General features: G+C 39.9%; 2 protein-coding genes across 2 annotated transcripts in view; one reads left to right on the forward strand and one right to left on the reverse strand.

Annotated features, from left to right (window-relative positions):
- Positions 1–13,348, reverse strand: part of COL4A3 (collagen type IV alpha 3 chain) — a 64,189-nt gene extending 50,841 nt beyond the window's left edge. Inside the window, exon 1 of the mRNA XM_075716415.1 lies at positions 13,262–13,348. Within this exon, the coding sequence (XP_075572530.1) occupies positions 13,262–13,348 (87 nt within the window). The remainder of the gene's footprint in view (positions 1–13,261) is intronic.
- Positions 13,349–19,015: 5,667 nt separating this feature from the next.
- COL4A4 (collagen type IV alpha 4 chain) overlaps positions 19,016–26,018 on the forward strand; it is a 75,065-nt gene continuing 68,062 nt past the window's right edge. Inside the window, exons 1-3 of the mRNA XM_075716141.1 lie at positions 19,016–19,071; positions 22,347–22,386; positions 24,455–24,532. Coding sequence (XP_075572256.1) covers positions 19,016–19,071; positions 22,347–22,386; positions 24,455–24,532 — 174 coding nt within the window. The remainder of the gene's footprint in view (positions 19,072–22,346; positions 22,387–24,454; positions 24,533–26,018) is intronic.

The raw sequence follows: 26,018 nt of genomic DNA on the forward strand, positions 1-26,018 counted from the left end.
TGCCCTCATCCAGGGATGCCCCTACTCCTGCAGCAAGTCCTGGACTGTAGCTGCTACCATCATGTCCGTGTCTTCAGGTGAGCCTGGAGTTCAAAGCCCTCCTTGGAGGTCTGAGTGTCGAGTCTGTGACCTTGAACTCTTGATGCCATGACCACTGTACTGCCAGAGTATGGCCTGGCTACCTGGGAGCAACTACAATTTGGGAAAATTCAATGATTAATCAAGTATGAAGAGATACTAAGTTTTTTATTAAGTGAAACAAACAAACAAACAAACAACCCAAGCAAGGATATTGAGTAAGTAACTGGATAGACAGCATGACTAAATTAGCTAGCTCACGTACTAGGTAGTCCTGGTAGCAGGGAGCTTAGCAGAGCTGTAAAGCACATCTGAGATCCTGGGTGAATATGAGAACACTTAACCCTTCTGTGCCCTGTTCCTGGTACAGCTATCATGCACTCAGTACCTGAGCTAGCCCAGTCTCACTGGGATAACTCTGCAAAGGACTTCTCTACACTCATGTAGACATACCCTATTTCAGTGGAGCGGAGGAGGAAAAAAAAAAAAATCCTTTGTTAACACAAATATACATACTAAAATATCATTGAGGTTATTGAAGCCATGTATTTCATACAGATGTGGAGTAAACTGCATTTATTGTCCTTACTTGTACACTTAAATTCTTTCCCTATGTTTTTGAAGCTCTTGCTGAATGACTTTTTCGATTGTACCACTGTAGAAAGAGGGTTATTTTTCAGTTTATCCTCCCACTTTAGTATATATGTTTATCACAATGACCACATACTATCCTATAGTTACAGACAGTAAGAAAGGGACAAATACCACATATTGGTTATTGGTATTTTTCTAAGTTGCATAAAATTCAGAAAAGAAGGAAAAACTATTTTTTCTTACAAGATTAAAGCCTTTACAATGGTATGATATGAAATTTCTATTTAGATCTTGAAGACAGAATTAATTAACCCCTACAGCTGGTCATAATACAACAGAAGCACTGTTCCAAATTTGTAACTTTTCCAGTAGTGTTCTCAAAAAACAGAAAACAAAAGACAGAGGAAAAAAATGTTCTCCATTACATTTTAAAATTATAACGTCAGATTGTCATTAAATTTAAATTTTCCTGTACCAATCTGTTCAGGTAAAACATTTTATGGAATTGAAAAGTATCTTTTCTTCCCACAAGCTAAGATCAATTTCTTCTGTCTTTATCATCTAAAACTGAGGTATGTGGTATCAGCCAGCTGCCTTCGTTTCTTACACAGTTCATGGTGTTTGTCTCTTCCCACTGACTACACAAGAAAACCTGACATCTAGTTTGGAACAACTCATCCAGTCTCTCTAGGTGCCTGTTTTAGGATGGAGGAAAGATACTGCAAGTACTTGCTGTTCCCTATGGACTAGACAATTACTGACAGTAGCTGCCTGTCTTTTAGGTGGCTGAAGTTAGGTGAGATGATGCCATCTATTAATTTAAAAATAGATGCAGCGGGTATTCCTCAAGTGAAGAGCTATTTAAACATTCATTTATGAAATAAAACAGAAATTAGAATCAGTTGGCCATGAAAAGCAAATCCTCCAAGAAATGATTGTGTCTGCCTGTGTTCTGTAGACAGATGAACAGGTGATTACTTGATGTTTCAAGCTAGATTGTTGAACAGTTGCAAACATTAAATACTTAATTCTTTGGCATATTGAAAGAAGACTCTTTCTTCCCCTGATCCGATGGCTAGAATGCAAGTGGTACTGCATCAAAAATTTGGAAAACAAAGGTGTCCTATAAAACAGAAACCATGTGACTGTGCTACCTTTATTATTATTTTAATCGATATGATTTTATCACCAGAGACACAAGAATAAACACTAGTGCAGAATTAACAATGAACAGTATCCTGATTTTTTCTTGGTGAGGTCTATCAGTTTGGCACTGGATAATCTAAATCCGCCAAGTTATACAACAGGTATCTTAAGCCTTTAAGCATAAATACCAGAGGATAAAGTGACACATATCTCAAAATAAATTTGGAATAGTCTATAAGACAACTGATTTTCTTGTTCCCTATTCAATAACACTACCTTCCATCCTAAAGTATTCTCTTCAAAATAGGTGACACATTATTGGTACATGTCTGCTAAGCAGTATAAAACTGATAACTGTTCAATGTTCAGCATCCCAAGGAAAGATTTAAATACAGCACACAGTAAAAGTAGTCTTAAATTGCAGGCACTGCATTTTACTGCTGTACGGGGCTGGTGAGTGACTCAAGTTACCACATTCTTAAGGCTTGCATATGAAAATTGTAAATTAACTACAAAAACTATGAGACCCATTTACTTGGCATTCTCAACTGCTGAAGCAAAGATATAGCTTACAGATCTAGTAGACACATGTCTGCGTCCCGGAAAGGTGCTGTTTACTGAGGAAAAAATGCTTACAGTATTCCAAATTCTCTGAATTTCTTCAATGGACCTGGGAGCATATCCTGGCTGATCATGGAGAGCTGAGAAATAGCCACAGCTGGCTTCTAATCTTCCTAGTACCAGTTATTTACCACTATAATTCTATAGACCTTCATGGAGTTGCACCTTATTTCTACCTGTGAAAAGAAGCTAGAGGCAGATTCTTTGCAGTATTTGTATGCAAAGCACAGTTGTCAGAACATGCAGATAAATCACCAAATGAAATGACTCTTCTATAATAGTTATAATCTGCAGAAGACTTGATATGTATGAACACAGAAGAAACTTTTTCTTTTAACTTATGATCACAGGTAATTCAATGTGAAGTTAAACTCATGAACATGTAGAAACTTATGATGCTACATAACTAAACAAGGTTATTAAACTACTTAAAGAAAACCAGCCTTTGCTCTTCAAGAAGTCAGAACGCTTAGAATGTGTTTAATTTGCCATTAGTAGGCTTTCAGATCAATTTAGGTCTTTTTGTGTACGCATATCACCTTAAACTAAACTGAAAAGACCAAAGATGATTTTACATTACACAGTCAGTTAGCTGGATAATACTAAATGTTTTGGCATATGATTTTTACATAAGATTAGTTCTGCCTTCCGCAAAGGAGCTTTGAACCAAAAAAATCATTGCTCACTTATACTACTGGATGTTTCCACATCCTTGAAAGATGCCTGCAGCTCCTTTATCAAAGGACCATAACGAACAATAGTATATTGCCAGGTTATAAGATAAGGAAATTGAATATTAGTTATTGATGGTTTATTCAGAATCCTTACAATAACATATACATAAGTAAATGCATTACCAAAACCACAGGTTTACTGCATGTTTTTCAGTTTTGTGATTTTTGTAGTAATCACCTATATTTATTTCAACTATTTAGATACGGTAGATGGCACTAGATTTTTGATCTAAAAATCTAGGCCAAAGGATAAAGTCAGATCATCAAATGAATAACAAATCAAATTAATTCACCAATGAACCAAAATTTTAAAAAAACCCAACACTTTCTTGGAGTAATTTATTAGGGAGCTCCTTTCAAAAGTGTTTTGAGTGATAGTAGAAGTATTCTATGTTCTTTAAATAATTACAGTTGTACACGCTGAAGCACATTTTCTGGAGCAGTTAACGTTTTGTTCAGTGGGTGCAACCTTACCTATCACACTGAATTGCCCTTCTTAGACTATGGGATTGGATTCTTTGGGGCTCTGACTGCTTCCTGCCCCCAATTCAGAGACTAAGTTCAGCATCTGTTTAAGAAGTGTTCCAGTCCTCTCCTTCACTGAATCCCTTAAAGAAATTACAAAGAAAGAAAGAAGAAATAATATACTACAGACTACACTGTCACCTACACAAAGCTTAATGGAGATTCAGCATGGCACTGCTACTCCTACCACTGCAGTCGCGGCAACTTAATTTGCAGTATCAGAGAGAATCTTACATAGCTCACAGCCCTTTGCCAATAGAGCTAGTTATATGAAGAGTGTCAGAGAATGTATTTAGGGATGTTATCAAACCTGAATATGTCAAAGGATGTCGCAAAGCATCAGTGTAAGGGAAAAAGCAAACAATGATAGGCGTTTCTATCAATAGCACAGGCTTTGAGTCCTGGCACTCACATTTGTGGGGCAATACAGTCATACCAGGAATGATCTAAAGGCAGGATGATGGGTAATAGACAAAATGACCCAGTGAGGGTGATGAGCCAATATTTCTCCATTGATCTCTTTTTGGAATGACATATATGATGACAGAACAGTCAGAGTATTTGTTTGCTTTTCCAGATCCAGAGAAGATTAGAGTAGGTCAGCTATGATTTCAAAAATACGTATTTGTATTAAAAATACTGCACTCGGGACAGAGAGGCAGCAAAGTGTGTTGCTGCAGGCAAAAGCCACTGTATTCTTTAAGTACATTTCAGATGAAGACTACATCAAGACCACACAGGATGGGTAATAAGGACATTCAGATGAAAGCTGAGATGAAATTAAATGTATTCTGTAGGAATATAATAATCTGGCTGCAGTGGGGCTTACGTTTACACTTTTGGCCTGATTGGTCTTTAATTTCATGGGTGAACTCCACTGATTCCAGAGGTAAATCCTGGTTAACATAAATGAAAGATGACTCTGCAACATGAGGAATTTTAAGATGAATCAAAAGCAGTGCAAATGATACCCATTAATTACTCTGGACAGTAAAAATAGCCCAGGTGTCTTCTCTTAAGTGGGTAATGAAGCTGTCACATTCCTTCATTGGTGGTTCTAACAGCTGATCGGGCTCATTTTTAAAAATGCAAGCCTGATTCTTCATTTAAACTTGACTTTTATCAGCATCTCACCTATCCTGCCACTAGGTCTTTATCTTCTAACTTCAAGGATCACTAAATTAGAACTCCATCAAAACACGGAACAAGACTTACTGGACAAGATCTATTTTTCTGTGATGCCGCTTTTTTTTTTTTTCTTTTCCATCTTTCTGCTCATTAATGGTATCCTGAGCAACTTACAAGTATGCAGGTCATCACAGTGGCCCTTTCTAAGTGGAAGCAAATTAGCTAATTTCCAGTTTTCTGTAATTTCTCTTAAATGCCAACACTTATTAAAAATTACGTATCAGTGAGCCAGCTCCTTCAAGAGTCTTGATTATGAATTTTCAAGGGCTGCTGACACACTGAGATTTCTAAATTCTTCCTGAGCTCAGTGCAGAGCAATCACTTTACACATTCCAGCTGTGTCTATACCACAACTGAGCACACACAGTAATATTGCTCGAATAGTTGATGTTAATATAGTGCTTAAAACTACAAAGGGCCCATTTCTTTAATGTTCTCTACTACATGTTTTCTATTACATCTAATAAAAGTGGGTGTAAGCATTATGATTACAGTAAGTGGAAAGTTTTGCTTTAACACTTATCTGCACTACAGACTTGTGTTGGGGTAGGTATGCTGCACAGAGATGTGAAATGCTGCACTTTCTGAAGGACACCATGGTGCTAGCTAAAGCTTCTAGCTTGGACACAGTTATGTTTTTGAAAATTTATCCTAACCTGCTCAAGCAGAAGATCTGAGAGCAGAGCTGCATAGAAAAAAAGTTCCCACTGTGGAAAAGGCTATATAAGGAAAATCTTTTTTCTAACTCTGATGCACCTGTGTTAGGATACTTAGCTAGACTAGCACAGTCAGTAATTCTATCTAGACATGGTTAGTAGATACGTGACCCTGGCAGCATATTCCTCACGTTGCACAACTGTAAATCACCATGTAGCGTACTAAGTACTGGAGAATGAAGTCCCCTCACTCCAAAACATTGCTATCAAAACAAAATACCAGTCTCACAATTACAATCTGTGTACTAAAAGTTTTTCATGCATTCTAAGCATCAAACATGAATTCATTAAAATTCTCAAAGACCACGAAGAACTTTGTGGTTTTTTAGTGATTGCTGGACCAGTACAACAAAACCAAATTATTAAGCCTTCAATAAGTATAGACAACATAGAGCAGAAATAGGAGATGATGAGATGAAGGAAAATATGTCAGTTCCCAAACCCTGAAACATTGTGTAGTCACTTGTGAACTGGAAGGCAGCCAGACATTCCTACCTTAAAAGACTCCTGGTAACAGCCATGTATGCTATCAGAATTCACTGCATTTTGCTACCAGTTGAATACCTAGCACCTGACAAAAATTATTTCATTTTGACTTTCCATTATAAGGAAATACACCTGTAACTTTAACTAATAAACAACTTGGTTAATAATGTCTAATGTAGGGAGACCGGATCTCAAAGGACACAGTGGAAGACAACTGTTATGCTACAGACAGTGCAGTTGTTGAATAAGCTCCATTAAACACTTGTAATGGGAACCTTGCTCAGGGAATAACTACTGAATCAATATCCCTCCTTGGTGACATAGGCCTTGTATTACTGATTATGTGCTGCTTTCAGTGTGAGGTGCAGAAGAGAAGTCCTAAGCATTTACGATCATAGGAAAAAACCTTCATAACACTTCACAGAAGCAGGATTTTTTGTCTAACTTAAGAGATACACAATTTGCGATCACACAATGTGAACACACAACGTGTCTATCTGAACTTGGTAAGAATTTCCTTACTTTCTATCCTTAATTTTAAATTGTCAGGAGTCCTTTTGGAAGGGATTTGTTCTTTTATGTAATATAAAGATATATTTATAACGGTATTTGCAAACCTATTATGGTAAATGACTGGTATGGAGAAATGGAAGAAGCTGCTGTAGATGAACATTTAAACAACTTTCTATTATGTCAAGGGAACATCTGTATGAAAACTTTTTCACTTCAGAGATTGAAACCATTTTGAAAACTTTCTCTTTGTTTTTAAAGCAAAAACCTGTTCAGCAAGAACTTTATATAATAATTTTCTAGTGTTAGCCAAATCTCTTCATTGTAACTGCTCATATTTATCACAATAAAAAACCCAGTAACATAAATCTGAAGTAAAACAGTATAAAACAGATGGAAACAAAATTTTCATAGAACTTTTGGTATCTCTTGCTTATCTTTAAATGGAATAAATTATGTCATTGGGGGGAAACCCATCAAATACCCTGCAATTTTTTTTTTTTTTTTTTGTGATATACTTACTCTATAGCATGTCTTTTGTGCTGTAAACAAGCCTGTCTGTATGGAAGTTCCAAGAAACTACTGTAACATAGCTGTTCATACTATTCTTATGAAAGCACACCATTCTGCCATCTTGCTTATAGCTCCACATGCAACTTCCTTGGTGCCAACCATATTCTGGTCCAAGCAGATACAGTACAATTAATTATATTGAGCTTCCCCCTTCTCTCCAACTCACTGACAGTAAAGAATTAGGGAGTGCGAGAACAGTAGGGCTTAGCAATCTTCACTGTGCCTGCACGTTATCATCATTGCATTAGGATAAAACAGGTAAAATGTTGTAATCTAGGGGGAGAAAAAAAAAAAAAACCACCACCTTGAGTTTTCACAAACTCAAATTGTTTGTGAGCTCTGCAGTGATAACCACTAAGGCCTGCATTGTAGAAGCTGTCTAAAATTATTCACTATCAATGTACATAGAGCTGGCATACTGTGTGCAGTTTTGGAAAACTAAGTTGAGGCTCTCAACTGAATCTTTTTTTTGTGTTTTTTTAATTGTTTTTGGTCTATAAAGAGAAGATACAGAATTACTCCTCCTTTAAACAGAGAGAATGATGGTTTGCTTTCTTCTGCTAAAACACAGAAAATTTTGATACTTATATTTATAATGACCAGTATCTCACTCTACAAATAATCTCACTGGGGTGGAAGTCACTGTGATGAGGACTTCAGAAACTGGACCAAACTGTTCAGGATATATTCAGAGAGGTAAAATCTCCAAAGGCAGACCCATAAACCCCATCCTTGTGGGTTTCTTCTCCTGACCTTGAAAAGGACACAGGGACAAAAGAAATGAATATTCTTCCTTTCCACAAGGAAAAAAAAAAGATGAGGCAATTCAGGCCACAGAATTTTGTTTTGTGTAGGAAACTCTTAAGGGTGTTTAATCAGCTTATTCATCTGTGCTCTTCCTTCCTAACAGAGGTTCATCTTAAAAGAGCAATCTAATAACAAAGAATACACACCATTAAACTAGTGAATTTTTGCTTACCTACCATAATACGGTTAGCATTGCATTACACAATTCATATTTCTTCCCAACTGTTGAGTGTGGGAATGGTATTCACTATAATTGTTGTCTCCTCAGGCCTGTATATTTGTATATTCATAAAATTCCTGGTGTGCATCTTCTGTTAAGTGGTGCAAATAGCAATGAAAGCAACAGTAGCTTGTTCAGAGAAAGCTTATTACACATGCTTTGGTTTCTCCCTTTTTGAAAGGCTCTGTGATTTCACAGATTTTTAAAAAAAAAAAAAAAAAAAAAAAAGACAGCGAGAAAGGAGAAAGGTTACTTTTTCTTGCAGCTTCGTCCAAAATGATCTGTGGAAAAATGCAACATAAAGCCCTAGTTAAAAAGCCTTCACTGAACCAGGCTAAATGGAAAACGTGTAAACCTGTGAGACTTGTACCCTACCACAAAACTGCTAAGTTAAATAAAAGACAAACAATGAAAATTGAACTAAAAATATACTAGGTGTGGCAAAATGGAACCTTTTCAGTGCGTGCACAAGAGACTGGGGGTGTAAACAGTTAAGAAGAAAAAAGCCTTTTTGTATTTCACCTTCCTCCTAGGCTCCTGTAATCCATGCCAACATACTGAGCCTTCTAGTATTACTTTGTTAGGCGGTAGGGTGAGAATGTGACAGTAAAACAGATGACCGGACATCCCATACTAGTTGCATTTAATAGCAAAGTATTTTGTTTCAAAGACATGTTATGATAAATCAGCTCTAGGTATTGCAGAAGAGACTGCTAGCACAGCTCTCAAAATAAAAAGCTGTTATATGTCTATGAAATGCAAAGCAATGAAGAAAGAAACAGTGTCTGCCTGCCTACTTTGATCACGTTAATGATATTATTTAGTCAGCAAAATAACTTGAACTACAGAGTTTTGCTAAAATGTGTATTTACCTTGTAGATTTATTAGAGAAAGGCTACACATCAAGTGTTAACAGTTCAGTTTTCACAGGTGTTTACTAAGATCACCTAAGGAGGTTCATCTTCTTTCAGTTGTATGATGCAGCAAACACATAAGCACACTTAACATTTCATGGCCATCAGAGCAATCCTCCATGTGGTATAAGACAGCAGAACTCCATAAATTTTGATGTGCAAACGTTAGGGCAACTCTGCTAATTTATGCCAACTCTCTTGGCCCAGTAGGAAAAGCATTGCTCTGCAGGGCTCTGACATTGGCCTGTTTCTCTATGGAGATGATGGCTGAATTACAACTAATTATAGAGGCAATCAGGATCAGAACAGTCTAGTATAAATCGGGCCTAATTATCAAAGTAACACCCCCATTGACTTCAGAGCTGGGATCATATTAACCAAATCAAAGAGAGCACTTCACAAAGGACTTGTTTTCCTAACACGCTCAGTGAACTCTCTTTTGTATATTCAGGTGCACATCTTCCCTTCTTAGCTGCCTTGTGCGACAAAGAACCTGGGTGCTTCCAAAGGCCAGCAGAGAAGGAAAATGCTCACTGTGACACTTTGTCCCTCCAACATTTTGATTCCAAAGCAATTCAGCCTGCATCCCACTCTTACCAGCCTTGGAGATGCTCATGGCTGGGCTAGAACACTGCATTTTTAACTTCCAGAGCCATGTATTAAGATCTATTTGAGACAGCAATATAGTTTGCATATAATGAGGAAAAAAAATTGCATGAAGAAGAAAAGACTAGTTTAGAAGTATTTGCATGCATATTCTAACATTTGTAAAAAATGAAAATTAATTGGGAAATATGAACACTTGCATCTAGTCACAGACAATAAGCATAAGTGGGAAAGGGGATACAAAAAAGATCTTCTCAAGCCTTACAGTCACTTAGTTTATCTCCCCTCCTTCACCAGCAGCACATGATGAAAACACACGAAATGACTGAAGCAAATACAGAATACAGAGCACTTAACTTTATCCTATGAGCTAATACAATATTGCAATTGTATTACAATGCAAATCAAAAAACGGTAGTAGCATGAGGTGCAGCTAACTTGCAATCAAGTAATCTTGCTCAAGTAGAAACCCTCTTTTATCCTGTTCTGAACACATGCTAACGTGATGCCATCATAAAAATGATCAATGCCACTAAGAAGCAGTATCAATTCAGTACTAATAAAGTTGACAAAGGTATTTTTTCTTATTAGTGTAATTTGAAACAGCAAATTTCAGGGAACATTTTTAGATTAGTGTTTAATTTCGAGACATACAAGAAGTACATGGATGGTATCAAAAGACAGGACACAGGGGAATTAATTGGATTGTACATGTGCATCAAGACAGTATCAACTCCAGGTGCTGTTAAACAAAATGAAACAATGAGAAAGCAAATCAATTTTTTTTCTGAGAGGAAAAAAATAGAAATGAGGAATGAGAACGATCTTGTTCCCTGAGGAAACTTATTAATAATTTTATTATTCTTCTAAAGTATTTAAATGAACAGTGAGAAAATCCAACAAATTATAACATTGGTATTTGGAGTGAAGGAATACATCAAGCAAGCTGAAAAGCCTCTGACATGGGAAGATGCTACTTCTGCTGAGTTTTCAGAAGATGTGATTAGAGCATGCCAGTGGCCAAGAATGCAGATAATACTACTCCCTAGCAGGTGCCAGAAAGTTCAGCCTCCTAAGGGCAGGGAAGTGTGGACTCTGTGAAGGGCTGTGAGGACCAAAATTTGCTGTATAAAGAGCAGCACACACAAATTAATAATTTTCTTTCTTGTCTTTGGGAATAAACTACTTATTGTGTTAGTAAGAGACATACACTTAAAACTTTTCTATGTTGAAACATTTTTTAATTTATGCATACAGCAAAAATACTGCTTGCTGGTCAAATATAATTTTTTTTTTTTCATATGAAAGTGTAGCACAATTTAAAAACACAAACAATACCTATTTCTTTGCAATGGACAGTCCAGCCAAGGTGCAATGATTTAGTCATCAATCATTTCATGTCAATTAACATTAGCCACTAATATTTAATTAGGAGTTTAGATAAAATTGTTTTTTTAAAAGTTTTTATTTCCTCCATCATCTAGAAAATTTTGTTACTTTCTCTTTTGAAAATATCAGCATTTTCATACAAGAATAGAAATTATGACATTTGAATCTTAAACTGATCTCAGTTTTTTCTTGCAAATCTAGCTTAAACTAACCTTAGACGTTTGAGATCCACTGAATTTTCAGAGCACCACCGAATCAACACATTGTGTTCAAACTTTGCTTAAACAGCAAGATTTCTGTAGAAGATGCTTCTTACCATCCCAAATTCTGTCTTTAAGACCTAAGTGTAAACGAGGACATAGTAATGACAACACTCTAGAAAACTGGTATCTCAGAGCTTCATGATCTACCTTAAACAGAAAAGCTGCTAATGAGCTAAGGTGCATGAGCCTGCAAATCTGGCAAATACTCTACGATCCTACTGAGGCTGCTAAAAAGTGGTGAAATGTTTTACTGGGCCATATGTGGGGTTTTACTTGTCGATACACCTCCTTTTCCCTTCCTTTGTAGATAAAATCATGAAACAGGATGACTAGATCAACACAGCCAGAACAGAGGCTTAGAAAAAGTGTGAGCGTGCATGTGGTGGGAGGCGGGAGGAGTTCCTGGTACACAGCCTGCGCTTGCTAACAGCCATCCAGAAGCATATATGACAACGTCCACATCTTAGCAGCAACAAGGGCAATGGATGGGGGGTATGAGCAGATGGAGAAGAATGGAATACGGAACAGCAAGCTGGGTAGAAGAGGCAGGTCTTGAGTTTATTCATCTTCCAGATCTGGCTTTAGAGTAAGGATCAGGTCTAGGCAGAGCCTGAAACAATTCTGAAGAAAACGTGTACTTTGCAAATAGATCTGGTACCTCTGTTCTACATAAGAACTAAGAGGTATTTTAATTCCGTTACAAATAAAACAATTAGATCTTTGTTAAATGACTAAACTTGACTGCAAGTTACTTAGAGTGCCATGAAAGAAAACATGTTTGGGGAGGTGCTTATGCTGTTTCCAGACACCCTCCCCAGAATGGGTGAGTGAAGGAGCTGCAACATTTTAGAAGAAACATTATTACTAATTAGTCTGCCTCAGCAGAATGTGGCTCTATTTTAGCAAGAGCAAAGTAGAAGATGAGATTTTTCCTTATAAAGGTGAACTGCAAAATGTTTTGATAGGCAATAAAGGATTTTCATGTACTGTGTTAGAGCTTTACTCACAAACGCAAGGAGAAATTAACACTTGACTATTACGGGAGAAACAGAACTTGAAGTTTACTGGAACTGGCAGTTTCCTGTGTTTGATGTCTATCAAGAATTTACTGAAACTGGCAGTTTTCTGTTTGGTAACTGCCAGAAATGTCGAGAGCTACACTGACCCAGTTACCCTCACAGCTGACTGCTCTTCTCCCAGTTGGGAACGTACGACCCGAATGTTATAGCCAGACAGGGGAGAAAGGAACGGCGAGGGCTACAACACGATCTAGGAGAATTTACCGACCAAACGGTGATGCGCACTCAGCGTTAAACCTGAAAGCCAGACTGTACAGCGAGTTTGTAACGGAGGCAGCACAGGCGGCCCAGAAGCGCAGCTCTCGGTGTTCACCCCGAGAGCAGCCAGCCCCACCACCGCCCCGCAGCCCCACCACCGCCCCGTCCCTGCGGCCGCAGCCACCGCCCCCTGCGGCGGGACAGGCCTCCGCGCCCGGCGGCACCGCGGCCCCCCAGCCCCCGAGGGGAGCCCCGCAGCTGCCGGCGGGGGAAGCCGCCCTGCCAGCCGCCGGCTGGGCCGCCGACACGCCGCGCCTCTGCTTCGCGCCCGGGACGAGCGGGGACGAGGTGCGCTGCGCGGGGGCCTCCCCGCCTTCACCTGTCCCCGCCTGGCAGCAGCGCAGGGGTAACGGGACCTCACCTCGCCGTGCCCGGCCGCGATACACCCGACGCGGGCGAGGCGTATCGCTTTAAACACAAGAAATTCACCTCTTCTTCCTCACAACTTGCCAAGGCGGACACGCCGTGCGCTGGCAGAGGGGGCCGAGCCCCGCTCTGCCTCATGTGGCCCCGCGCCGCCGTCCCGCCCCGGCCCCGCCGCCCCGCTCACTCACCTCGGCCGCCGCGGAGCGGCCCGGCCAGAGCAGGGCGAGCAGCAGCAGCAGCGGCGCCAGGCGGCCGGGGCAGCCCCCGCCGGCCATCCCCGCGCTCGGCGCTGCCTGCGCGGCGTCCCGCGGAGCTCGGCCCGGGGCGCTCGGACTCTGGCCCCCGCCCGCCGGCGGCTTTTGGCCTGGGGGCTGCCGCTTCGCACCCGCCTCGGCGCTCCCGGCGCCCTGGGGTGGGAACAGGGGCCGGCGCCGGCCGGGGCGGGGCCGGCCGGGCCCCCCCTTCTCCTCCCCTCTCCTCTCCCCGCCGCGTCGCCTGCCTCGGGCGCCGCTGGCAGCCGCCGTCCGTCCGTCCGCCCTCAGCGGGCATGGAGTGAGCGAGGAGCCGGGGGCTTTCCCGCCCGGGAGCTGAGGTGAGCGCCGCGGAGGGGCAGCCCCGGGCGGCGGTACCCGGCGCTCGTCGCGGGCCGTCCCGCCTGGCCTCGGCGCCTGCCGCGGCGGGGCAGCTCGCTGAGGGGCCGGCCCCGTCCCGGCACAGCTGGAGGTGCCCCGGGTTAGCGGGCTGTCCCCGTCCCGCCCGCCTCTCCCGCGCCGCCGTAAGGGCGCAGGTGGTGAGCGCCGCCCGAGCGGCCTCGGGGCTGCGCGGCGGGAGCGGGGCCGGGCACCCGGCCGGGCCAGCCGCGGACATCGCCCGAGCAAGGACGCGGCCTGGGGTCGCCTGTCGAGCCCCGGCGGGGAGAAGGGGTCGGTTAAACCGGGGCGGGAGCGAGGTGGGAGGCGGCAGCGCTGGCTGCGTGAGTGCGGCGGTGCCGCGGGAGGCCGGCGGCAGCCCGGGCCCTCAGCGCCATCCCGCCGCTGCCCCGGGCGCTGAGGGGAGTGTTTTCCTTTCAGCAGTCCTTTCCTCTCCCTCGCATGTTTTCTTAATGAAGAGCAAGCGGCTGATTACAGAAGGGGCAAAGTGCTGCCCACTGCATAAATGTAAACCGGTAAGAAATGTTTCTCCCCAGGCTTTCCACATAGCGTAGCATGATGTGAAGGTTTTCTGAATGGAAGTGTGATTTGTCAAGTGTTGGCAGTATGTAAAGTTTATCGCATTTATGCTATCGCCAAAAGTACTGCATGTCCAACATAACATCTCGCCAAATAAAGTGCTGTTCTGAGATGGTGCAAGCTTAGAAAGTATGTTGGCCAGGCCAGCCACAATGATCTTACCTTATCTGTAGGGTTCGTGAATGCTGTATAGGAAATTCTGCGTTAACAGGTTTTATTAAACATTAGAAGTAACACAAAACCAACTTAACTGTACAACAATACAATATATGTATATAAATCTATTTAGGATTACTTACAAGATACAAATCTAAAGCCTGTCATGAGCATAAAGCTAACCACAGACTTGTGTGAAATAGCTGCTTTTTACAGTCATGAGAGTAGAGGCTACTGTCAACCCCCTATGAAATCTACTGTGAAAGCTAGTTAGCAGAGGCTGCTGTTCCCAAAAGTTAGGTACTAGCAGCAAGAACACATCTCTGGAAGAGCAGAGCAATACGTTCAGTGTCAAAGATCTTGTACATCATCACAGACGTTATCCCCTTGGCTCTAAAATCTCAAGCACTGGTGAGAGCAAGTTGGCAGGTATAGAGAGAAAGGGAAAAATCCCCTGTTTTCAAGTCAGATTGACGGTGACCGTGTAGAGGAAATAGTATCTTAGGGATAAAACCACTAAACTGATGCATTTTATTTGTCAGATTCCTGAACCCGTTGGCTGTAACAGTACTACATTTTTTACGCAGGAATGCTGTAATAAGGGCAAAAACGGTGTCTACAGTTCTTTAACATTAGAAGAACTGGTGTTAGAAGGTAGCAGAGACTCATTTACACAAAAGTGAAAACAAAAGGTGCAAAGTTCTCTGAGACAACAAGGTCAGAGCAAGTGAGACTACCGTGGAAGAGAGTGGTCAGTCCTCAGAAATTATGCACGTTCAGATGCAAGATGAATAGTATAACTGTCACTGGGTAAAGAAAATAGTACTTAAAAGGAGAGCTCTCGAATACTAGGCCAAAGAAATATTGGTAGAAACAGAAGAAAGCAGGCAAACCACTGTCAGGAGAAATAAATTAATATATGCAGAATACCTACTGAATGAAATACTGCTATAATAAAAAGATACTGAGTCAGTTTTCAAATGGTGTAAAACCTGTGTGGAAATTGCAAAAAAAGAAGTCAGCAAGCTCAAAGCAGAGATGGGAAAGTGGTAACAAGGAAGATGCAACAGAAAGATAGCATTTAAAAACCAGTGCTCTTTTAGCCCAGTCTTATCCCAGTAGGACCTCTTTCACTGACCTTGACTAAGTAGTATGGCCAAACTGGATGCTAGTTGTGTGTGTTAAGTTAAGAAACAGCAAGTAATGTTGCATTATGAGATTGTCACATAAAAGCCTTTATGTGAGATTCTAGGCTGGATAAGTGACTTCAAAGTAGCATTGAGCTGGAGCAAAGGTAAGATCAGCCACTGATATTCTCTCTGCTGCTCGTTGCTACCATAATTGATGGCATCCATCTAAAGAAAGTCTATGTAACCTTGATGCAGACTGTGTTGCTGATACTGTTGTAGTCCATAATATCTTAAGAGGGCTACAAACTCAGAGAGATGGTCTTGTCTGGCAAAACAGCTGGCCAGGCAGGCTTAACATCAGTTGTCTCAAAATGTATACCTGCAGCTGCCTGTAGAGATACTCTATCAAAAAACCCACCAGTGCATGAACAACAGAGAGGTCAACCCAAATACTAGAAAGCAATTGAAACCTGCAAAAAATTAAAGTTTGGCTTTTTTCACGGTAATTGATATTTAATGATTTTTAGCTTTGGTTTTGTTTCCTCAGTTCTCTATGGTAAGGCAAGGATAACAGTATTTTCTCTTTTTACGGATAAGGAATATTTTTGTGGGAAACATTACAGTTGTGTGGATTTAGTATAAAGTGCAAAGATTCATAGGACACTGTAAAAGAAAAAGTAGGGTTAAGGAAAAAGATGAAAAGAGTATGGAATATATCCATCATGAATGAGGCGGAGGTCCTATGGGAAACAGCATATATGTTCTTGTACTTAAAATTACTATCCTAATCATATGCATAAAAGAACCACATTAACATTGAGCACAAAACCCTAATTTTTATTTCCTAACTTCTGAATCCTTGACTTTGCAGCTTTGATGGTCTTGTTACACATGATGGTCGTTAATTTGGATGTAATGAGAATATAGTTAGGGCTGCTGTAATTTTTTATATCTCAGTAACTGTCACTGTGTGTCTGCCTCAAACTATGGCTCATGTCCTGTGGTCTTTTTTTATCAGAGTCCCTAAGAATGAAATTGTCTTCTTTCTTGGTCCTTGTCTAGAAACTAAACGTCTAGGTTATGTTATAGTACCAGCTTTCCCCCTCTCGCTTTTGAGAATTTTATGAGCTGAGGTTTGGTGTTGCTTGTATAAAACCTATTCCTTTGGTGATATTGAGTGTGTTATCCTAGAGATATTTTATCTTCTTTTGAATTAGGTAAGTATTCTATTGAGGTAACTGTTGTGATTAATACAATGTGTAAAACATGAGATCAATTTGATATATCAATCTAAATAATACTTTGTAGTCCTTATATTATTGCACTGGCTGCTGAACACTTCAAACTATAGAAAACTTCTTCAGAAAACGAAATGATGGGTTTTCGATAGCCATGACGAAATAGCAAGCAGCGTGGTTTAATTCTTCCACTCATGCATTAAGTATGATTTCAGACTGTGTCAATTGTTGGATCAAAATGGATTTTAATTTGAAAATAAAAGGTTCTCTGCTAATATAAAGCAAACGTACCAAATTTCAACTTCTATTTCATTTTCAGAAGCTGTTTGGATAATTAAATAATGAGATGGATAGTGGGCAATAGGAACAAATTTCTGCAAAGTCTAACACTTCATGACTGGCTTGGATTTTCCATTTGAGGCAATCAGTCCCTGCAGTATTTTGCTGCCTTACAATCTTGCTTATGTTATTTATATTATTAATGTAAAAAATGAGCGAGGTAGGAATGTTATTGGAATATTATGTTATTAGCAGTGTTGTTATTTTTTCCTTTTTTTCTTGTTTTTTTCTTTTTCCTTTTTTTTCCCCAGATGGGGAACTGGGGCACAGAAAGAGACTAAGAATTTGACAGATGAATGAAGTACTGTACAGTACATGTAGGGTGTGATCTTGCAGCATGGATTGGCTGCCCTTAGGCTATTTATTCACTAGTCAGTGCATGGTAGCTTGCAAAGTCTCTTCTTCCTACTATGGGTTATGGATATACTGTGTGTACCCGTAGGAGTCAATATTATTTATAGATTACTTCTGGTTAGAAAGATGTTACACTGTCTTAAGTAATAGAAAGCAACACAGTGATGTTTCAGGAACTGTACACTCATTTGTTTTACAAAGAAAAGATAGCTGCTTGTTGAACAGCTATCAGAGAGCAGCCAGTCTGCTGCAGGTTCATGTTCTTGCTCCCTTCTCAGTAAGTGAATGTCTTTGCTTACTCAGGAGACCTCTCCAAAGGAAGCGAACCCCTGTCAGTTCGCTCTAGTCAGTGTTCAATCTCCTCAAAATTAACCTCCCCACATTTGGAAGATGACAGCACTGAAAAATAAAAGCCTGCAATAATTTCTGCTATCCTAGGAAAAGCCCAGTCTCTTAAGCCCTCAGTTTGAAATAACCACTGGGAATAATTTGCCAGATGTGCCTTACTCTGAAGGACTACAGCTTTTTTCTTATTTGGGGGATGTAAAAGTTTACACAGGAGCTGGCCGTTTCTCTGGATTTGTGACACTTGAGCTTACAAAAAGGTTGGTGCAGCACGTTTGCACATAAAACTGCATATGCTGTTGGACCTAAGTTAGAGGTCACAGATGCACTGTGCAGTTAATTTATGCATGCAAAATCTGACTGACTGGGACTGTACAGGCCTCTGGTCAGTCCTGCACTTAGGGCTTCCAGCTTCCTAAATGCTGGCAAAAGCTGTGGAAAAAATGGTCTAAAAATAAAGCTAAAAAAAATCTAGGTAGCGTTTCCAATGATTGTCATCTATCCACGCATATGGGTAGAACTTCTGAGCTGAAAATGCGTATGGCTTATTCTGCATTCAGAGTAGTCCTCCTTTGCTCGGATGTACGCACAAACACCGGTCCAGCCCAGTTTGCAGAAGACACTGTCTTGAAAGTAGAGCCAATATTTTCTTGATTTTTTTTTTTTTAAGTTCATTAGGTCTTTACTATAGACAGGTGTCATTTTTTTTTTAATGCCTTTAGCTAAAATGGTGGGTATGATAGCTTTTTAAGAAATAATGATGCAAGATGCTCAAGATAGTGAAGACTGTCTCTTTTCTAAGCTGAAATCTTGTACCCTTTTTATGTTGATCTGTAATTTCATATATAGTCCCCTTGAAATAATTGGATTGCTGACAAAATGAAACGTGGCCTGAATAAGAATAGCATTATATAGGGCCAACATAAAGCTGTGCAGTATGACATATGTAAATGGTTAGGACATATTTTGGTTATCTGGTAATTACTCATGTTTGTACATCGGATGTATATGTAAACAGGTTCAGAAAGGAAAACAACAACAGTATGGAGCAGTGTTTATAGAACATCCACAAACAGAAGGAAAGAGAAGACCTGCTGTTTAAAAAAAAAAAGAAAAAAAGTGCTGCATATACAGATCCTCAATCAGCGTGAATGGCATTGACAAAGGATTCGTTTGAACGGATTAAGTGGCTTATCACAGCTGCCTGGTGAGTTTTACAGATCACTAAATTTTTTACCTGCAGTCACTGAGATATATTCTTAGCTATCAATTTAACAGCAATAAGAAGTCACCAGTTAAATCATTTGTAGCCTGTCATAAATTTGATAAGCCTATATGGTAATTTATTGTATTTGATTTTGATTGCTGGCAGAAAAGTTGTAGAGACTGTGATGAAAATACCTGCTAGCATCTGTGGCAGGAGTTCTTTCTGGAGGAAAATGATCCTTAGGAGAAGATTAGAATCACTATGGCCAAGAATTTTCAGTGGCGTGTGGGATCAATGATTCCATCTCTAGAATATCTTCTAGGAAAAGTCAATGCAATTTTCCTTCTTGCTTGAGGTCTTTATAAAACTTTATAAAAGTCTTCATAAAACTTCATGCACCAGGCTCTTTAGGAATGTGAAATTACACTTTTCTAGCTGGGAACCTGGCCCAGCAAATGTACCTTGCTTGAACCTGACACCCTTGCTGCTAAGCAGTCTTCTGTTGTGCTGATATGCCTGAACTCTCTTCAGTGTCTTTTTCATGTTTATTTGGTTTGTGCAAACCCAGGCTGCTTGTTATTCAGGTGTTCCCCCATATAGCAGCCTTCTATCCCAGCCATCTCCCCAAGGTAGCTCTTGTTGCCTTTTTTCTGCATTATTTGTGAATGACTTACCTCTAACAGTCTTGTACTGATTGGACTACATAGGCAACTTGTGTCTGGCTTCAGGAGCAGGGATTTTGAAATGACAGGGAACAATCTGGCAAATACATGCCTGCCATATATGACTGGAAAAAGCAGAGACTGCAGTGCGGTGCATCAAGAACAGCATCATCAGATTTCCATTTCAGTTGTTCGAGGGCTTCAGGACAACTTGGCATTTTCTTAAATGAAAAATAACTCACACCTGGCCAACATTGATACGGGAGAAAATAATTACAGAGACTGCAAGTTCAGAAGGTTAGAAGCAAAAATGGCCTTAAATTAGTAACAAACACAGCACAAACCAGTGCTGTTTTATATTTTCATCAGTGACATAGACAGTGGGATCGAGTGCACGCTCAGCAGGTTTGCAGACGACACCAAGCTGAGTGGTGCAGCTGACACGCCAGGAGGACGAGATGTCATCCAGAGGGACCTGGACAAGCTGGAGAGGTGGGCCTGTGTGAACCTCATGAGGTTCAACAAGGCCAAGTGCAAGGTCCTGCACCTGGGACGGGGCAACCCCTGGTATCAATACAGGCTGGGGGATGAAGGCATTGAGAGCAGCCCTGCGGAGAAGGACTTGGGGGTAGTGGTGGATGAAAAGCTGGACATGAGCCAACAATGCACGCCTGTAGCCCAGAAAGCCAACCGTATCCTGGGCTGCATCAAAAGAAGCGTGGCCAGCAGGTCGAGGGAGGTGATTCTGCCCCTCTACTCTGCTCTGGTGAGACCTCACCTGGAGCACTGCGTCCAGCTCTGGGACCCTCAGCACAAGAAGGGCATGGACCTGCTGGAGCGGGTCCAGAAGAGGGCCACCAAAATGATCCGAGGGCTGGAGCACCTCTCCTACGAGGCCAGGCTGAGAGAGTTGGGGTTGTTCAGCCTGGAGAAGAGAAGGCTGCGAGGAGACCTTATTGCGGCCTTTCAGTACTTAAAGGGGGCCTACAGGAAAGATGGGGACAATCTTTTTAGCAAGGCCTGATGTGACAGGACAAGGAATAATGGATTTAAACTAAAGGAGGGTAGATTTAGACTGGATACAGGGAAGAAATTTTTTACAGTGAGGGTGGTGAAGCACTGGAACGGGTTGCCCAGAGAGGTAGTGGAGGCCCCATCCCTAGAAACATTGAAGGTCAGGTTGGACGGGGCTCTGAGCAGCCTGATCTGGTTAAAGCTGTCCCTGCTCACTGCAGGGGGGTTGGGCTAGATGATCGCTAAAGGTCCCTTCCAACCCAAAGCATTCTATGATTCTATTGTGTGCTACCTGGCTGAAGTGTTCCTCTGAAGTTAAATCATTTCTACATAAATTTATTTGATGCATTAAAGGATCAACTACTGGGATGCACAAAACTTCTCCGCTATTTACTGCTGTAGCTGATCATCTGGCAATCTTACGTTGTTTAATCAGTCCTTTGTTTCTCATTTAGCAAGAGACAGTATGAGCCTCTGTCGTCAGTTACTAGTTATTTTCATAAATATTTGGTTTCTGTAAAATTTGTGTATCTGAAAAAAAGTAGCAGGCAACATAGGTTTAAAAAGAAGTATATAGAGTAAATGTACCTAAATGGCTAAAATATGTTAAATTTGTCAGTGTTGAATTTATCAGTATATGTCAGTGCATATACAGGTTATATAATTTGCAGTCTGAATCTATGAATAATTAATAATCAGGGAGAGTAATTGTGAGTTCCATGTGAATTACAAAGGAAAAATAGAGGTTGATCTCAATAGGACTTTGGGAAAATTACTAAATGCCTAAACAATTGCAGGGTTGCAGTAATTTTGATACAGGCTTCACTATAGCCTGGACAATAATATACAGTAGTCTATATGTTATGGCTGTATCTAATTCATCATTTCATATAATGAGTGAGCACCTTAGTTCTTATTAATAATAATGTTAGTATTAATTAATAATAATGCTTATTTCCTGTATTGATGCAGAAATTTTGGGCTACCTTTTTGTTTTACTTAATCCTCTTTTTTTGCATGCGGAAATCATCAAAGACATGATTTCAACTATATAATCCATCAGTAGCAATGGTTGGCATGGAGCTGGGCTTCCCCAGCAGCTGCTCTGGAATCATGTGGCTATTTTGAGTGCTGCTTTGTTCCCTGCCTTCTCTTGCTCTCTCTCTGAGCAAAAGAAAACAGCACCAGCTAACTCATTTTGGGGCAGATGCACATCACCTCCATCTCTGCTCAGTCTTCACCCCATGGTGTCCATGGAGGTGCAGAAATCTGTCTGGAATGGTTTCTCTCTGGCCATTCCTAATTGTGGGGTTGGAAACAGGTTACAAGGGGGAAGTTACAGTGACTTTTACATAGTCTTATTCATGCCTATCTGTTCTCACTCACAAACCCAAAAAGACATATATATATATATATAGCATGTGCTGACCATTTCTTGATGGTGCATAGCCCTTATAAATATACTCTTTTACTAAATAATCACCCCAAACAGGACTTAATCATGTGTACACACTTCTCACTTTTTAGAGGCTACATTGTTGTGAAGGTTGGACGTTGGAAGTTTAGTTTTAATTTAGCTTTGTCTTTCTTTTAAATCAGGTGGCTGCTGATTGTTTTTTCAGCACAAGAAATTGACGGGGTAAGTGACACTGATATATTTTAGACAGGTGATAAATAGGATGGTAAAGTGCAAGCAGGTAACACTATATGCACCAAAATGACCCATAGTTCTATGGGAAAACTGTGATGTTTCTTTCAGTATTTCTGCAGTTCTCACTTTCCTTTCTGTTCCTGTTGCTTAGCTTAAGTATTTTGTAATTTTCTCCTTTGGATTCTTCTAGATTCTAACTTTGGCATCTTTAGACGCTTTTGGAAAGCTGCATGTAAAAAAAACCCTCTCATGCACTGAGTCTGTCTCCTTCCCCATGAAGTCCCTTCAGTGGCTCTACGTTACAGTATATATCATCCTCATTCTAGCTTTCAAGTCCTTCTCTGTATGTTAGCCTAGATCTTAAACTGGCCTCCTTGAAGCCATCATCTGTGGGAAGCCAAAATTTCCCATACAATATAGTCTCAATACCTACTTTATTTTCCTCTCTGTACTGTCCCCCATATTAACCTTATGTTTGCAATGCCCTCACTGAAACTTCTTTCAAGTCCATCCTCTTTGTTTCTTTCAAATATTTAAAAGCTCTTTTTTGTTGGTTTTTCCCCCCCAAAGTCATCCCTTTCTAGTTGAACTGTCAAAAATTGAAGTATTTTTTAAAAACAAATGTGTTCAATTAGAACAAAGGGTAACGGCTAATGTGTTATTAGAAACTTGCATTCCATTGACATTCCAGTAGAGGCAAGTTTTTAATAACTAGGTGAGAGACTCGTGCAGAGTAGATTAGTAATTTCATGGGAAATCCAGTGTGTGAAAGAGAACCAGTCTGTGAGAGAGACCATCATACCCTCTTGTTCTGAGGTTTGGGAGTACCAGATATTCTAAAAATATTGTAGATAGAAAGAATAGGATTCTTCCTCCTTATCTAGTGTTTGTCAGTGTTTTCTCCTTGAAAAATTGAAGTGTGAACCTATTGTGTTCTGTTGGTTATTAAAATCAGTAACAAAACAATGTTGACCCTGAGCAAAATGAAATCCACACTGAGCAAATATTTTCATGTTATCACTGTTTACTTGTTTACTTAAATTATTCTTAAACCTTTTAAGCCCTTGTTATTCTTTTCAAAACCACTTTGATCATTTACATAGTTTTGCTGAAAAAATAATGTCACCTAGTGGACGTTCCAACCATCTAAGTGAGTTTATAAATGCATATGGTGTGTACAATTGGTATATGTTTAATACTACACTTTGGGAAATAGAAAAGAATAACAAAATCATGTTCACCTACTACACAATAAATTACTGAATTTATATGTTGTTGTGTTTTAGTTTCTCCTTGAATATGCTTTTTCCCCTCATTGCAATTTGATGAAACAAAGTAGTTGCTTCTTTGCTATTAAGACGACAATGACAGAAAGTTTTACTACAAGAAATAAGTAAATTAATGGTAGGCAATGAATAATTACACCATACATATACTTCTTTTTTCATTTAATAGACGAATTAAATACAAGGCTTTATCGCAGAGTGGGCTTATTGCTGTTCAGCCTGTTGTGCCTTTTATCATTTAATCATAGTTAAACAATCTCCTAACCTAATGTGATGGGTTACAAATTTCACATTATTACAAATTAAATTCTGACTCTGTTAAAATATTTCTAGATGCAGCCTATTTCCTTAGTTGTATTTATCTGTAATATTTAGCATTACTTAACATAACTTGCAGGTAATGTCTTTCACCTTCTACAGCAACAGTAATAAGCTTTTTCTTATTGCTTCTACTTTGCCAGCATGTTTACGCTGATGAGAGGTCCAAAAAGGTTAGGAGGATTTTAAATGTAGTATTCATGTGTGTATTCTGTTAAGCAAGTGTTGGAAAAGGTTCATACGTGTCAAGCTGAACACCTCCACAGTATTCTGATGTTTGCTGCTATGCCAAGTTTCTTCATCAGTAGGAAATTTCCCTGTAGGTATGCAAGGGTAGCCGCATCTTTTGCCTTAGAAATCACCTAATTGGACAATATGTCGAATTGACAATATTTGATGAAGTGTTTGTTGTCTGTTGCATATTAATAAATCCATAAACTTTTAATTTTTAGGGAGGATATGCATATATTGACCCATGTGGGGGACAGGATTGTTCAGTTTGTCGGTGCTTTCCAGAAAAAGGATCAAGAGTAAGTGATGATTACAGCTAATGATAATTACTGTTGTAAATACTGTTCATTTTGTGCATAGTGCTGTTCTTTAAAATCAATATGGTTGACGTAAATCAGTAAATCAGTACTCAATAAATCAACATAAACAAGTCTGAATATAGCAAACTAGCATAATTCTCTCACTGGTATGAAGTACAGCTATCATTGAAGGAAGTTAAGATTGTAAACAGGTTTGCTTGTAAATTAGGTTTGTAATAATCATGGTGCCTTTTTTGTCTTAAGGATTCTTTGAGATCAATCTAGTAGTTAGACAAAGGTCATTCTTGATACATATTAAGTTTAGAAATCTGTGCTCGTTTTCTACTAAGAGGCTGGTTAAAAGAGAAAGTCTATGCCATTTACTAGTTTTGTGAGAACTTAGGTGTTTCTTATTTGGGTTAGGTTGTTCTGGAAAACCTTGCAGACTTTATTTTACTGGCTTAATGCACTAAGTATAAAAAAAACCCCAAACCTCTGAGTTGTCTTTGCCTTATAAATAATTGTAAAACATTGAATGAAGCCAACACATTTTCATATTATACACTAAAATTAGTAATTGTGCATGTTGCTGTTTGTTAATTAAAATATGGTCCATTGATGACTAGTTTGTTATCTTGGCTGTTCTTTCTCAAAATACATACCTATATGGTGATAGCAAACAATTTAAATGTTATATGAGGAAAGGACTTAGTTAGATACATGCCTTGATTAGTGAACAACTGAAAAATTGTCAGTTAGTGATGGAAATTGTTTTCTTTCAAAGTACTAATGTTAAGTTTAGGGTTAGAAAGCTTGAACGTGATGGATCAGCTTTTAGAAGAACTGCACGCCCCATTTCTTTGTGTACAACCCAAGTCACCACAAGAGCAAGACACATCTTTCCTTCCTGTGCTGTGCTTCTGCAGTTAACTGCATGTTTTGCTGTGTCATGATCACTGCCCTGGTGTCCTTGGATCCTATCCTAATCCTCCAGGATTATGTCTATATGAAAGTTCCCCATGTTGTAGGATTTTCATAATAGGGGCCTAGGATGTGTCTATCTCTGTAACACTGTGTTAACAAAAGGGCATCCCAGGAAAAGTATTTTGACTAGCAGCATTGCAGTGTCTGTCAGTGCTACTGAATAGACTGTTTTGGATACCAAAATCTTATCTGAAGTGCCGTTTAAAAACAACTGACTTTGAAACTAGAGGAAATTTCCCTGTTTCTGGTTCTCTCTCAGTAGCCTGGAAGTTATGAATTACGTGCCCATAATCGGTCAATAATAAACACTCACTGCAGTTGTTATGGCTCTTTCCTAAGCTGTCCGCCCCATCACAGGTAAACTGAACTATGATTCATGCATTTGCAGTTAGCTTTCTAAATAATTCCAAGGATCTGGACCAAAGTGCCAAATAGAAGTGTAATAAACATTTAAAAATAAATTCAATGTCATCATGCAAATGTAAGTCTGAGAATTGTATCA

This window comes from Pelecanus crispus, chromosome 9, assembly GCF_030463565.1.
Source record: "Pelecanus crispus isolate bPelCri1 chromosome 9, bPelCri1.pri, whole genome shotgun sequence".
Taxonomy (NCBI): Eukaryota; Metazoa; Chordata; class Aves; order Pelecaniformes; family Pelecanidae; genus Pelecanus; species Pelecanus crispus.